Below are 16,778 nucleotides of genomic sequence, written 5' to 3' on the forward strand. Positions count from 1 at the left end.
TTCTCATCTGAATGAACAGTGTAGTTTTTTTTCTAACAATAGCTACCAGCTGTGTGCCTGCATACAATGTTCTAAGAGAATCAGCAGCAGGCAAGAACCTGGCAGAGTATATTATCACCAGCAAAAATAGTAAAGCCTCCTAATTGGCTTGTGGCCAGCAGTCTAAGATTGAAAAATGCCCCACCAAACAAGAGTCTCTGCTCACAGGATATTGTCCCGCCGAGCCAAGAACACTCATTCTCTCATTCTCATTTTATACAGAAAGGCATGTGGGCAAAGAAACGTAATGTTCTACTTTGAGCTTATGCTGCTAGCCAGTATAACATGCAAGTCTGCCAAATAAGAGGTTGTTTCTAATATTAATTAGAGTGGGAAAGAAAGGAAGGAGAAGGAACAGTAAGGGAACTAACTGTACACCTACCTGGGAATCCAGGCAGGCCTGGTTGTCCTTTTGCCCCAGGGTTTCCTGGTAATCCAGGCAGACCAATGTCTCCCACCGAGCCTTTGATACCTGGATTTCCTGGATATCCAGGCAGACCAGGTTCACCCTGAAAACATAAAGACAAAATTATAGTCTCTTCCTGACTTCGATTGTATAACAATGGAATATCATTTATAGGGCTTTTACTATATGCCAGAAACTCTACTAAGTGCTTTATGCAAATTGCTTCCCTTAATCCTCAAAGCAGCCTGGTGAGATACATTTGTCATCTCCATTGATAAACGAGAAGGCAAAATGTCAGAGAAGCCAAGAGCCAAAGGTCTTTAGTAAGTGGCAGAAGTAAGACTTGGACCGAAGTCTATCAGATTCTGGAGCTCCTGAAATTCCTGTGCTATGTGGATATATCAATCTTATTACTCCTTACCAATCCTATTAGAAAAATAGCATTGTCATTTGAAAACTATAGTGATGCAGTTAACAAGTGGTGGAATCTGAGTTCTGACTTTAGTATTTGTATGGGTCATCCATAGTAGTATGCTTTAATGCAATTCATTGCTTATACTAATACAGTAGCTATTCTAGGTTCTAATGAAAAATCTGATCCTTATCTTACCATGAACAATCTAACAAGCCTTCAGTGGACATCTAATAATCTGTTTCTTTCATGAAATCATTATTGACAAGCAGTCTATGTGGACTGTGGGCTACATAGCCAAAGATAACTATGAATGTGGCATAGCCCAAAATAAAAAATTACATAAACATTATGAGATCTTTGTGTTTTCTGGTAACTTCATTATATAGCTCTTGACAATGAACTTTAAAGACACACTATCAAATTGTTGGATACACATGTAATAGCTACATTCATATTCCTCCACGACCATAACAGTTTCATATATGTAAATTATAACTCTTTGGTTTAATTCAACATATTTTTGTGGCCACAGGCAATGTGCATATGGCTACATTTCCTAAATGAATATTTACATTATGTTTCCTTCCATTGAGTCTTAGAATTCCTCCCAACTTCATGAGTTTTAAAAGTTTTTCCCAATACTTATGGAAACTGCACCATAATCCTAAATATCTACCACAGTACTGACTGCTCTGCTCATGAGGATCATGATCTCTTCAATAGCAAGCTGGCGTTCAGTATCATCTACAGAAATCTACAGAATGTCTTCTCATACTTGTCTGGGTATATAAGATTTGCTGTTTGATATTTTGTATTTCTATATTATGGTAATAAGCTTTTTTTAAAATTACTGACCCATTTCCTTACATTTTTTTTCTTAACAGTTAATCTTGGCCTGAGGATGAATGTATTTTTTTCTGACCTCTTATAAATTAAACACAGCATATTTTGGGACACAAAATCATATCTAATGATAACTTGTCTTGAATTGGTCCCACATTAGATGTTTATGCAGGAAACTAAATGGTCTACCCCTGATCTTCATCCTAGCCTGGCCTTCATTATTTATGAATGAATTAAATTTATATAGCAAAATAGAACATAGAAAGAAATTTTAATGTTCTCTTAGGGGTAAACTTGCAGGATACCCAACACACTTCTATTTATGATAAATAAAGTATGCTAAATACTACAAATGATACCAATCTCTAAGCTGTATTACCTCCATCTCTTAACACAGCTGTGTATTACTCTCATGGCAAGTAAATTTTCAATATTTTATAAAGACTTATAAAATGCATTAAAATTTACCAGCTTAAGCTTTAATTAACATTTTATTATCCATACACTTGCAAGTGAAACTGTTTCAGAAAAGATAAGCCTTAAGAAATAAAGAGGAAAGGATTCTGAAAATCAAAAGATCAGACCAAGAATCTCATGCATCTCCACAAGAAAACAAAATTCGAGTCAATTTGCATGTTTAGCAAAGCTAGGAGTGACTTGAATGCAGTGAAGCTGCCACTATTCACATTCTTTCTAAACTCAGCTTTGAGGAAATTTGTGAAAAATGAAGCATATCAAACTGAAACTACCACCATTGATAAGGTCATTATGTTGTATCACAGAAATTTCATGCAGAATAGGAACTCCATTCAGTATCTTTTCTCTTGCTACAATTCAAATTGGTAAGCTAAGTACATTGATCATAGTCGATCTTTACTACATCTTAGAAATATTAGCATCTAATCTTTCATGCTGCAACCTATGGGCCCAAAATATGGTTATAAACTGCATAAAAGTTTATGGGATAGCTAATCTTTGCCTTTTTGCCTGAAATCTTGAAATTGAAGAAGCAATGCTAGTAGACAAAAACAATAAATGGGAAATGTTTGACTGGATAGGACAAAACTCATAATCTTCTGAATGGTAACAGTAACCTTTACAATGGTAACCCATCAGTTGGAAGCCGTAATCCTTATCTAGTGACGCAGTTTTATAGCTCTAGCCATACATAGAGATGAAGGATACAATAACAAATTGTTCTAGCTCTACTTTAGACCAAGAAAGTTAAACAAAACATTTTAAAACAGGGCTTCTAGCTTTTAGACTATCCAACAGGCTTGCTCTTAATTATATACGCTAAGAAAATAAAACCATTGTCTCAAGAAAACACCTTCACTCCTATGTTTACCACAGCTCCATTCAAAATTGATGTTTGTCCACCAACAGACAAGTGGCTAAAGGAAATGTTGTGTAGTAAGCTCTAAACCAGCATGAAGTCCTCTCATATTTGGCAACATGGATGGACCCAAGAAACCTTATGCTCATTGAAATCGAGGAGAGAAAGGTAAGCACTTCTCACATAAACTGGGAGTAGAATGCTAGTTACCAAAGATTACGGAAAATGAACAGAAGAGACAAGCAGCGAGTTTGGGCTACCCATGCTCCATCAGATGGCATTTCACCCATGCACAAATAAAAGCACTATTTTTAAAAATAACACCAAATCAGCAGGAGATAGTGGGAAGAAAAAGTGGAGTGGATTTGACAAAAAAAAAGCATACATAAAATTCTCAAACAATGAATGCGCAAGAGCAACTATCTACCCAATGTGTACAAAACTCAAACCTTATAAATGCATATAGATAGAATGTATCAATCAAAAGATAAAACAAAATCCAACAGAAAGCAGTTGCTACAACTCTGTTGTAGACTTCAGGTATTATTGATGCGAACATTTGTACATAAATGCATACATACTGATCAGTCTGGATGCAGTCATGTATCCATGATACTTTCATCCAAATCAAGTTACTTCCAGCATTCTCATTCTCACCCCTCTTGTGTGTGTGTCTGTGTTTGTGTGTGTTTGTGTGTGTGTGTGTGTGTGTGTGTGTGTTTTGCAATAACAATGATTGAAAGAGATGTGTGTAGTGGTGCATGGGAAAGCTAAAGTAATAGGATATAGAATTCAAGACAAGTCTTGGCTACATAGTGAGATCCAAGTCAATCTGAGCTACAAAGTGAGAGTGTATATCATAACCAAAACTAAACTAACCAAACAAACAAACCTACATATCATATAATGTAAAATTAAGCTTCTGGACATTTTAAGATTTGTGATAATGTTAATAATATATACTGTATAGTACCACAGATTGCTAGAACTTATTCATCTTGCTTAAATGAAGTTTTGAACACCCTGAACAACACTCAAAATTTTACAAAATAAGGATGAGAGAGTATAAAATAAGTGCTTCAGGTTCTCTATGTATTTAGCTCTCCCAACCAAGGTAATATTAAGCCAATAGGGAAAACTGATGAATAATAGTGCAAAGTTGCTTGGCCAGGCCAAATAGTCCCACAAAAGATTTAATACATGCATGTGAAAGGTGATGAACCTAAAGAAAACATGGCATTATACTAAGATGATGGTTTCAGTAATATCTTCTACTACCCAAGAAAAGATTATTAAGGATACTGCTCCAAGTATAAGACTAGAATAGTATAGACAAAAATGGCTCAAATTGTCACAAATACGTCAAGGATAATGGGACTTATAAAAATCAAGGTATGCCATGTTATTGCAGCATTATATGTAGTTCTACTAAGCTATATATAACATAAATATATATTTTAATTAAAATATAATTATCTTAAATATCTTTAAAGATAAATGCAAGAAAATAAACATCTATTTCTTCATCAAATCTCAGGATTCTATAACTTAAAACATCTAGAAATTAGGAAATTAATTTCAAGAGAAGTGAAACATTAATTTTATAGGTAGGAACCTTGTAGCAGATTATTTTTCACCACTGAGGATAAAGTGTTTACACAACTTATTGAGATAATTATTATGCTACACTGTCAGATCAGAATTCTTAGTACATTCATAGATTTGGACAACTATCTTCAAAACCTAATTTTAAAAAATATTAACATTAAAAAAAACCATCTGTACTCATTAGTAGCCATTCCATATCCCCTTTACCACTCAAGGCCCCAGCAACACTTACTCTGCTGTGTATACAAGTTTGCCTATTCTGGACATTTTAGGTAAATAAAAGTATGTGATATGGGTATCTGTGTCTGGCCTATTTTACTTAGGATGGATTTTGGATGATAATCTAAGTTATATGAGTACTTTATTCCTTTTAATTACCGCATAATATTCTATTGTATGGATAAAGCATGATCGGTTTGGCCATTCATCCACCAATGGCCTTTTGGATTTATTCCCCTTTCTGAGCATTATAAATAATGATGCCATAAGCATTTACATACAAGTACAGGTTTCTTCGAGAAGCTGCAAGCCCTTTTCTCTTAGGTGTATACATAGAAGTGGGACTGTAAGGTTATATGATAGCTATAAATTTGTGAGGCATCACTAAATATTTTTATAGCAGTTGTATCATTTTACTTTCCCATCAGCAATATGTAAGTCTTTCAATTTCATTAATCCTTTCCAGCCTTCTTGAAAGTGGCTACTTTACTGAGTGGAAAGTGGTATGTTACTGTATCTCAGCGTACCTGTTAATGAGGTGTGTGGCATCATGTCTTGTTTATGTGGTGCTGAAGATAAACTCCAAGGATTTATGAGTGTTAGGTAAGCATTCTACCAACTAAGCTACATCCCCGGGCCCTGTTGACTATTTCTCACTGTGTAGCTGATTTGCATCTCTGTATTACTTAGGCATGTGGCTATGTTTACTATCAATTTGTTTTATGAGTTTTAGAGAAAGATCTATTCAAGGCGGTTGCTTATTTTTGAATGAAGCTCTTTGGAATTTTTTAAAAAGTTAATTTCTGTCAGCTTCATCCCTGTGCATATGGGTGTCTTGCAGAAGTATACCTAAAAGCTACATAGAAAACAGCTGTAAATGATCCTTTTGCTTAAGAGTACCATCAATAACTCCTAATATAAACATTTTATGAATACCTTCTATTATAAATTCAGAGAAGGTTTATAGTGCTGGTTTTCACTCTACTATGCAATGTTGAAATCAGGCTAGTATAGAAAGCAATATATATGAATAAATTTAAGAAGTTAAAAAATGGAAATTTAACTGTACCTACCAGGAAAGTGGGTAAGAGGGGACGACATCTTATTGAGACTTTAGGTGTGAGAAGCCTGGGAGAATAAGGAAATAGAAGGATCCAGCGGGTCCTGGAAAACTACAGGCGAGTCTGGGCCCCCCCGGGGTCCTCCGCAAACTATGGCAACAGCCAAGGAAAATATAGGCAGTAAACCTCGAACCCCTACCCAGACTAGCCGATGGACAGGACATTCTCCACTGTTGAGTGGAGAAGGAGATCTGACTTTCACACAAACTCTGGTGCCCCATATTTGACCATGTCCCTTGGATGGAGATGCCTGGTGGCACTCAGAGGAAGGATAATAGGTCACCAAGGAGCGACCTGATACCCTATGAGCATATACAGGGGGAGGAGGTCCCCCTCAGACACAGACATAGGGGAGGGGAGTAGGGGGGAAGTGGGAGGAAGGGAGGAATGGGAGGATACAAGGGATGGGCTAACAACTGAGATGTAATATGAATAAATTAATAAAAAAATAAATCATTGAGTAAAACTGAAATTTCTCAAAAAGGAGCTTGGGTCAACTGAGAATTTATCTGAAAAAAAAATGTGCTGAACTACATTTCAAGTTGTAGAAGAAGACGTTTTTTAAAGGCCTAAAGTCTTCTCCCTCATTGCTACATCTCATGATGACTTTCCTGTTTCAGTGAGAAAATGTGAGCAATCACTGAATTAACATTCTTTATATTTTTCCCAAACTTGCTATTTCCAAAATCTTTCTTATCTTCCAGCTTTTTAGGACAAAAATTTTGGAATCCACTTTGACACCCTCTTTTGTCTCATGTTTCATATGCAGACTTTTCTGTTTGACCTCTGAACCATGTTCAGAATCAGATAATTTTTTCTCACATCCACTTCTACCCCCCCGACCCAAGCCAACAGTATTTCCATACTGTATTCTTCAATACTATCATAACTGTTTTGTATACTATCTGTTTTTAAATCAGGGGGGCTGATTTTTAAATAAATAATGTACAATCATGATATCTTCTCATTTTGCTTCCCATTTTACTTAAGAATAAAACTTATGCTAGGCCCCTAGATCATCTATTTACTGTTACCAGCTCAACCACACAACCTATGAGAAAACGGGAGGAACACATCCTTTGCTCAGAGCACATCTTGTCTTTCTGGAATTTGTTTAGTTAAGAATTAGAAATGAACACAGTTAAAGAAAAGCTGCAAAGCCAGGAATGGTAGCACATGCCTGTATTCCTAACACTCAGGCAGGCAGAGGCAGGTAGATCTCTCTGAGTCCGTAGCCAGCCTGGTCTACCAAGCAAGCCCAGGACAGAAAAGGCTACAAGAAGAAACTATGTCTTGAAAAAACAAAAGAAAAGAAAGAAGCAAAGAAAAGTTGCAACTTCTCATATACATGATCAGAAGAGGATTACCTTTGGACCAGGAAGACCTGGAAGACCAATTCCTGAAACACCAGGATCTCCTTTACTTCCTTTCTGTCCAGGTAACCCCGGAGAGCCAGGTTGTCCAGGAACTCCAGGAGGTCCAGAGGGACCATCCACACCTTGAGGGCCTAATTGAAAATACGTAATAACAATTTCACATCTCACAATTGGGATCAAAACAAAAACATGCTTACATTCAATATAATATAATATTTAATAAAATTGTCTTTACTCATGTTAAACCTAAGATAAATGTGACCTAGCAGAAATATCTTTGGGGCAAAAAACCCTGCAAACTTATATATGATGAGCTCATATATAGGCTTATATACAACCTATTTCTAAAGAGTTTTTGTTTTGTTTTGTTTTGTTTTAGTTTTTCAAGACAGTGTTTCTCTGTATAAAAGCCCTGCATGTCCTGGAACTCACTGCAGACCAGGCTGGCCTTGAACTCACAGCAATCTACCTGCCTTTACCTCCCAAATGCTGGGAGTAAAGACATGTGCTACCACGCCCAGCTTTCTAAAGAAATTTTGATGAAAAAGAAAAGCTATAGAGCACATGTGTTTGTGAATTCTAACTTTTTAATTTCTTAAAATTCTGTCTTTATTACTCACTTTAAATAATTTTTGTAGTGAGAGATCTATCCATTGATTATCTTAGAGAGTGCCTTACTCTGTTTGTTAACATCTACCCCATCTCCAGTGCTCCAGCTCCCAGGCTTCGTACATATTTTCACTTAGCTACTTACCCAGACCTTATACTTTACATCTTTTCTGATAAAGGGGGGGGGTATGAAAATAAGGGTTGGGTCATAGGTCACCTGGCAGAGTGCTTGCTTCATATGAATAAAACTATGTTCAATCTTTAACACATCATAAACATGACATAGTGTCAAACACTTAGAATCCCAGTTTTTCAGAGGTAGATACAGGATGACTGAAAATTAAAGGTCATCCTTATGTATGTAGCAAGTTCGATGACAACCTGTACTACATGAGACCTTGTCTCAAATAAAAAAAAGAATGAATACGATTTTTTCATCTCTCACCAGGAAAGCCCATGTCACCAATGTTTCCTTTAGGTCCAGGAGGTCCTGTAAGTCCTGGTGGACCAGGGAGACCAGGGTTACCCTTGGGACCTAGAAAAGCAGTGTTGATTAAATTAAAGCAAAAAAGTGGCAGAATGACGTTGGAAGAGTACATTTCATTGTATTAAAGTCTACAGATATAGTTCAGTGTGAAATAGGCAAGGAGTCTCTCAGAAGTCTCTTTAGTAACATACTGGAATATAATTATGCTAATACATATCTTTAAATCCAACCTCATAAAAATAAAGACAATTTTACCTGAGCACCTTGATTCTCCTTCTCCTAAAACCATGCCATGCAATTGCTGTTCTTCTTGTTGCATACATATAACTACCCATTTTTTATTCTCACAGATAAATCCAATGTAATAATGTTTAATAAATTTTCAGCAATGGATTTGTGTCATGACAGAGCCCCATCATGATAGGCCAAGGAGAGATAAGGGCTTCTGGGTTGATGGACTGACCTGGATGTGTTTGAGGATACTAATTAGAACATCACAGGTGCTTGAGCCATGTGATGTCACCTACATGCTGCCATAAATGTATTTTTGTTTTTCTTTCAGTGACTTCCAGCTTTAAGAACAGAACGCAAAAGGTGTTTGGAAGGAACCAGGAGTGAATCTATCTTTCTAACTCCATCAAAATAGTGTGGTATGAATAAGATGACAAATAAATGACTTTCAGGGTTCTTCTAAGAGGACAAAGACCAGCTGCTTTTTATTTCCCCTGGGGTCAAAGTAAAATAAAATACCTGAAAGTTTTATGAGAAGTAGGACAAAAACTGAAAAAGGAAAGAAAGAAAAGAAAACATTTACATTGTAAGAGTGTTTGTGCTATAACAGAATAGAAGGTGGTCTGTGAAACTTTCATCTTTAGAAATTTTAAAAATTAGAAACTACAATCACTTATAGAATAAATGCCTTATCTTATGTCAACAAACAAACAACAACTAAAAACAACTGAAACAGGTGAATTAGTCAGGCTTCTACCAGATAATAGTCGTATTCATATGTTGGAATGTTTGTGCTAAAATATAGCACATTATTTGAATCATAGTTCTGCATATAGTCTGTTGTTTGCAAAATCTGAATCTGAATAAGCAAAATAAAGTGTCCCATGTACCTTATCTATTAAAATTTGGGTCAAATGTCAACAGTTGTGTCAAGCCTAGCCAAACTTAGCATGACCAGATCCAAATAATCACTAAACAGGATGAAGACCATTACTTTTCCAGAGATCACCCTCAGCTATGCAAATGACACAGTGGTCTGTCTTACAGACCTGGTAGTCCTGGTGATCCAGGCTGTCCACTCAGTCCAGGTTGCCCTGGGTCTCCAGGCAAACCCTGGTAGCCTTTTGGCCCTGAAAGTCCAGGAATACCTTCCAAAGATAAGCATAAAAAAACAAGTTAGGTTGAATTCAAGAAAGGATATTTCCATAGTTTTGCATGTTGAAAAACAGAACACCTAGGTCTAGATAGATGTTTTAAGTGGACAGAGATGGGATCTGATAGATATTGAGTCTCATTCAGAATTTTAGACTTACCAAGTTAGGAAAGATGTTTTCTTCAAGGTTGCCAAATACAAATAGCCAAAACACCATAAATGTAACATACACATAATCCCTGACTGTTTCATGGGTCTTCTTGCTGTATGAATTTTTTATTTATGTGTAATAATATAAATGTGTATGCAAAAATAAAACAAATTCTTTTGAAGAAAAAAATTATATCTAAAAAAAGAGAAAAATAACACTCTCTAAATGTCTTAGAGAGCCTGTATTACCCCTCATTCGCACCATATAATGCAATAAAGAGCATGAAGAACAGACTGAAAAAAAAGAAGTTAGGCTAATTCTGTCTAATAAATTAAATGAATTTGCCAAAAAGCTGCTTAAGTGTTGAACTGTATATAAGTGAAATAGAGAATCTCTCTCTCTCTCTCTCTCTCTCTCTCTCTCTCTCTCTCTCTCTCTCTCTCTCTCTCTCTCTCTCTCTCTCTGTGTGTGTGTGTGTGTGTGTGTGTGATGAGTGATTGTTGGACTTTAACCAAACCATTTTCTTAATTCTGTTCTCTGTAACAACAACTCTTTTTATGACAGTCTAATTGATTTCCAAAATCAAGAAGACAAAATTCCTAGGACAAGTAAGAATGAAAAGATCACCAAAAAGATGATACTCTGATGTACTATGAACTATTAGTTTCTCTAATTTTCACTATATCTAACAAAAGAAAAAAATCAGATCAGCCAAGTAAGATCAAGATCATCTTTGCTCCTGTCTTAAAGTGTTTTATCACTAATAATCCTACAGTAAAAGTCAAGTATAGTTCACTGCCCTATAATTTGGAAAGGTAAAAGAAGCTACATGAGATACGAACTCCCAAGAGATGGTAAGATTGCTCAGTGAATGATTGCCACCAAGCCTTAAGACCTGAGTACAACCTTTGGGGCCCACATAGTGGAGTAGAAGTATATTGTCCTCTGACGTTCACATGGGCATTGTAGCATATCCATCTGCATACACATCAATAAATCGATAGAAGAATATGATTTTAAAAGAAGAGATACTTAAGAAAAACATTTCATTTTAGTCATCCAAATATTTACGTGTTCTTGCCTCTTTTGCTACTTTGTGAAAAACTTCAACATAAGAAATATATTTTTAAGGAAAAATTTTTATCAAATCATGCTCAATGAGAAACTCATAACATTTGATTACACACATACACATAACTGATGATATTAACAGAACACAAAAAGTTGCAAGTGTTTTTTTCTAAAAAGTATATTTCTTTTCTATAGATACTTTATAAATTAATGTATGTGTATTTATATTTTGTGGTGATTTTTGTTGAATCATCTGTGGAAAGAATCCAATGTTGGTTTTTTTTTTTTACAATTTAAAACTTGTTATATTCAACAACATTATTTTAGTCATCCTTATTTGGTTTCAAGGAAAAAATGGAAAGGACCATCACATTTCCTAAATACCAAATTTCCTATTCTCAAATTATTGTGGTATATATCATTTTTCTTTCTTCTATAATCCTGTGATACTTCTGGAAACCTGAAGGTAGTTATTTAAGTCTATTTTGTTTATGAATGCTTTTACTTATGTGTGTATTTGTGTGTGTGTGTGTGTGTGTGTGTGTGTGTGTGTGTGTGTGTGTATGTGTGTCTATACAAGCTCAGAGGCTTGTTGGCACATGTGTGTTTGCAGGTGCACATAAAGGCCCAAAGTTGAAGTTGGATGTCTCTTTAGATTGCTTTCCACTTTGTTACAGGTGTCTCCCTGAACTCAAAAGTCTTCCAGAGTTCCACTGTGTCTACGTTAAAGTGTTAAGATTATAGGCAGGTGCCTATTATGCTTTTATGTAGGTTCTGGGCATTCAAACTCCAGTTTCATGCTTGCATAATAAACATTTCACTGAGCTAGCTTCCCAGCTTCTTAGGTCTGCTTTAAAATACTGGGGCTCATGACAGGTAAACAACAAAGAAAATATTCAATTAGAAAAGTCATCAATGAAATATCATGAATCACTACCAAAATGTTATGTATTTAATTGACTTGTTTAATCCAGTAACTACAAGTTACTTCTCTGATACTTAATATGTCAGGGGTCAGGCAAGATGGCTCAGTAGGTAACGGTGTTTTTTGAATCTGAATAATGTAATCTGAATAAATTAATTTTTTTTAAAAAAACAAAAGCTTGATGACCTGTGTCCAATCCCTGGAATTTACAATGTAGATGGAGGGAACCAACTTCTGAAAGTTGTTCTTTGACTTCTACATATCCTCTCTCTCTCTCTCTCTCTCTCTCTCTCTCTCTCTCTCTCTCTCTCTCTCTCTCTCACACACACACACACACACACACACACACACACACACCACACACTACATACATACATACATACATACATACATACATACATACATACATGAATATGTATAAAATCAAACTTCAAGAAGCAGGTTTGTGGGACTGTGTTTGTTATCCTGTGACCTTTCCAAAAATTAAATTTAAGATATGCAAACAGATTATTTATGAATACATCCATTCACTTACCTGGTAAACCAGGCTCACCCTTCTCTCCTTTCGATCCCAGGAAATCTGGATCCATTGGACCAGGAGGACCTGGAAGGCCGGGCTCTCCTTTACCACCTTTTTCTCCTGCAGGGCCAGGAAGACCTGGCTGACCTTGCATGCCATCATCACCTAAAGTCAACAACCATATTTGTTCATCCATAATTAATGCATGCAAAACTACCATGTGTCTCATAGCTAAGTAACGATCTAAGCATTCAACACATTTATGTAACTCGATGTCTGCCAATAAATTACTTGAGTGTGCGCATGTTTCTAAACTCGGATAATAATCTCTCTGCTTTCTGGAATTCTTTGACAGAAATTAAACGTTCAGGATAAGAAGAACATGGAGTTTAATTCTCAGATTATGGGATAATCCTTAACAGTGTTGCAGGTAGATGGATTCAGTGTGTCATCAATCTGAAAGCAAGACGTTTTTAATTGACACATTATGAAGAAACAACATACTAAGCACTGTTAGTATTAAAATAGGAAAAATGGAACATGTATTGACAGAACACAGTGTTTAATTTTCTTTGTCAGATATATCTGTCTGAAAACTCCACTTCTTACCTTTAAGACCAGGAGCACCACTCCTTCCAGGAATTCCCAAAGGTCCAGGGGGGCCTGGAGGTCCCATCATACCCATTTCTCCTTTGGCACCTTTGGAAAATATCAGTTAACAACTTTTGTCTTTTTGGACTTTGGAAAGATAAGATGGACTTTTAAAGAGATCAATTGGAAAAGTATTTAGGAATGAAATGAAAGCGCAGTGACCACTTGTAAGCACAGCACTCACTCCTGGCAAAACTCACTGTGCTAACTATTCTCCACAAAAAGGCCTTCCAGTGATGCATACTTCCCCATTTATACATCTCACTGTAGCCTTCTTCCACAGGATTTGGACCTTGTACTTTACCATTGACTACCTGAGACAGTGCAACTCCCAAGGCTATATAATAAGAATTCACCATGGGGCTGGTGAGATGGTTCAGCAGTTAAGAACAGTGGCTGCTCTTCCAGAGGTTCTGAGTTCAATTCCCACATGGTGGCTCACAACCATCTATAAAGGGATTTGATGCCCTCCTCTGGCATGTTGGTGTGTATGCAGACAGAATATCCCACATGAAAAAATACACAAATAAAAAAAAAGAATTCGCCAACTAGCATGCCCTAAAACAGTCTGTGTCCTACCCCCTCCTGTTTCCCTCCCTCTATAAACAAGTATTTTAAATTTTTTTATGTATATGGGTGTTTTGGATTAATGCTTGGCTGTGCTATGCAACATGTGCATGCAGTATCCTGGGAGGCAAGAAGAAAGCAATGGATCCCCTGGGGCTGGAGTTACAGACACTTGAGAACTATCATGTGGCTGCTGGGAATCCAACCCCAATTCTCTGGAAGAGATAGCCAGTGTTTTTAACCACTGAGCTATCTTTCCAGACCTCATTTTTGTGCCATGAAATTCTTTCTTTGGGAAGCCACTTACCATGGAAGGATGCTAAAATGATGAGGAATAGGCATTATTAGATGCCGCATGAGCTAAAGAATACCCAAGTGTCATGAAAGCATCGTCATAAAATTGGATTCTACAACTCCAGTCACTCTTGTTGGAGTAATATGAATTATGGAAAATAATTCAGTGATGGCATCCATTGATTTCTGACCCACAGAACCTTAATCAAAATGTATGAAAAGCTGCCTTAAAGCATTACATTTTGCATCACTTATTATATAGTAATAGATAAATGGTACTGTCACACAGTATAAAAATGTCTAGTGCAAACAGCACACTAAGTTTCCAATATTCATACAGTTAACACTCTTTGTTAATAGTGTTAATTTTTAAAATGTAGTATGAAAATTATTTCTCAGTCATATTTATGTTAGTTTCTTTGATCCCCAATCAGACAGATTATTAAGCATTACCTGGAAATCCAGGGACACCTGCTTTTCCTGGGAGACCAGGTGACCCAGGAGGTCCTGTAAGACCAGGGGCTCCAGGGAGGCCTGGACTACCTCTCTCTCCAGGGGGTCCTGGAACATCAAATCCAGGAGGTCCTGGATCTCCCTTCTCTCCTGGTATCCCATGTAGGCCTAGTTAAGAACACATTAACATTAGTAAATACTGGTGTAATTTCCATATGATGGATCTGATTTTTTTTCCTAGGAAAGAAATGACAGAATATGTATATGATAAACCCAAGACAGAAATTTTGGCATCGTGATTGTAAAAATGACTAAAGAAAATCAAGCTGTAACATATTTAAATCATACTGAAGATAGTTTTTCTCAAATTGCTTTTGGTAAAACAGTTTTGAAAAAAAATCCTAGTTAATTGTTGACTAGCTTTTTACAAAGTACAAACAAAAAGACCAAAACCATGAAACAAGAGCCCAGTTTTCTGGTTATATTATTCAATAAAAAAAGATTATGGCAATACATTATTGGAGAATTTTTTGAGTACATACTATGGATGTACTCAACAGTCATTGTAGACTGTTAACACCTCATGATTTGCCACTGGCCCACTGACTACGGGTGGATTTTCACCATTCCATTCCATTACCAATTATTAGTGAACATTATTTCAACTCCTCTGAATGATTATCAAATAACTCAGTTTGGTTTGGTTTGATTTTGATCTTGTATTACATCCTGTTTTAATGATATGACACAATCAGTTCTTATTATTTTGCATTGTTTTGTATTGCATTATTTTGTGTTCAGTTTTGTTTTGTTTAAGTTTATGCTTAATCCTATTATTTTGTATCACATTTTCTATTGTGAAATGAAACAAGTATATTATAAGCTCCTGGCAGCTTTTGTCATGTACTCTAACTCAAGTTTACTAAGATCCTAGTAGTGTTCTTGCTGATAACCCTACTATGTAAGAATCAGGGCAGTAACCCCTACCCAGATCTAGACAATGGGCAGAACATTCTCCACAGTTGAGTGGAGAGTGGGGTATGACTTTCTCACAGGAACTCTGGTGCCTCACATTTGACCATGTCCCCTGGAGGGGGAGACCTGGTGGCACTAAGAGGAAGGTCATCAGGTTACCAAGAAGAGACTTGATAACCTATGAGCATATACAGGGGGAGGTAATCCCCCTAAGTCACAGTCATAGGGGAGGGGAATAAGGGGAAAATGGGAGGGAGGGAAGAATGGGAGGATACAAGGGATGGGATAACCATTGAGATGTAACAAGAATAAATTAATAAAAAAGGGGGGAAAAACTAAAAAAACTAAAAATAAAAAATAAAAATAAAATTAAAATTAAAAAAAGAATCAGGGCAGTTTAAAATGTATTAAATTAATATTATCTTTGGTGATGTAAATAAAATTTGCCTTAAATGAGTATATGCTCCATGCATAATAAAATGTGACTTGAAAAATATAAATATTGAGAATCCATTGAATAATTGTTCATGCTAATTTTGTTAACTGATGAATAGGATTAGTTTAGATATTAAAGTCTATGACAAAGAAAATATTTACAGACAAGTATATGAAGGTGAATTAAAAGTTATTAACTACCACTGTTCTGAAACTATACAGTCTTTATCATCAATATGTGTATATATGCCAACAGAGGGTTTGGGGGAGAAAATAGTAAGGAAGTAGAATATTAGTTGTTTCAATAAATAAAACAGTTGAAAGGCATTAGCTATAGATAAAAGAAATATGTAGTAATATTTTATCTTTTATTCAGATACTTATTAATAGTGTTTTTATTTCATTCAAAATGCCTCTATACAGTCATGTATTTCTTCAAACTGAAAGAAACAATAAAACACAACAGAAGTGATAACTTCCTCTTATCTTTCTTTGTGAAGTAGCAAATGAAGTCTGTAATAGTCAAAACTAAAAATACTTTTTTCTTCAAGATCTCACTGATATGCAGGTTGGGCAGAGCTTCCTTTTTTCCATGAATGATGAAGCAACTATTTATAACAACCTTGTTCAAAGCGGGCCTCCAAGTTTCTTATGTTACAATCAGTAACAACATGTCAGGGGCTATAAAAAAGTACAATGTGCCCTCAAATGGAGTTTTAAAATAGTACATGAATAAATAGAGCCTTTATTGTGCTTCATATTGTTAGTCACTGTTTTGATATTCCTCTTTTAAATTTAATTTTTTAGTTGTGCATATACATTCATATTATTACACATATATACAATAAACTACCTATAGCAAGAAGAACCATGAAACAATATACATTCATAAT

At 35.8% G+C, this 16,778-nt stretch overlaps 1 protein-coding gene across 1 annotated transcript in view; it reads right to left on the minus strand.

The window, feature by feature from the left end:
* The window catches only part of COL4A5 (collagen type IV alpha 5 chain), a 187,789-nt gene that overhangs the window by 38,074 nt on the left and 132,937 nt on the right, over nt 1-16,778 (minus strand). Inside the window, exons 31-37 of the mRNA XM_084790971.1 lie at nt 14,476-14,643; nt 13,120-13,209; nt 12,526-12,675; nt 9,740-9,838; nt 8,418-8,507; nt 7,355-7,494; nt 422-548 (exon numbers count right to left, since the gene is read on the minus strand). Of these exons, the coding sequence (XP_084647097.1) occupies nt 422-548; nt 7,355-7,494; nt 8,418-8,507; nt 9,740-9,838; nt 12,526-12,675; nt 13,120-13,209; nt 14,476-14,643 (864 nt within the window). The remainder of the gene's footprint in view (nt 1-421; nt 549-7,354; nt 7,495-8,417; nt 8,508-9,739; nt 9,839-12,525; nt 12,676-13,119; nt 13,210-14,475; nt 14,644-16,778) is intronic.

The sequence above is a fragment of the Acomys minous genome (assembly GCF_964271855.1).
Source record: "Acomys minous genome assembly, chromosome: 7".
Classification (NCBI taxonomy): Eukaryota; Metazoa; Chordata; class Mammalia; order Rodentia; family Muridae; genus Acomys; species Acomys minous.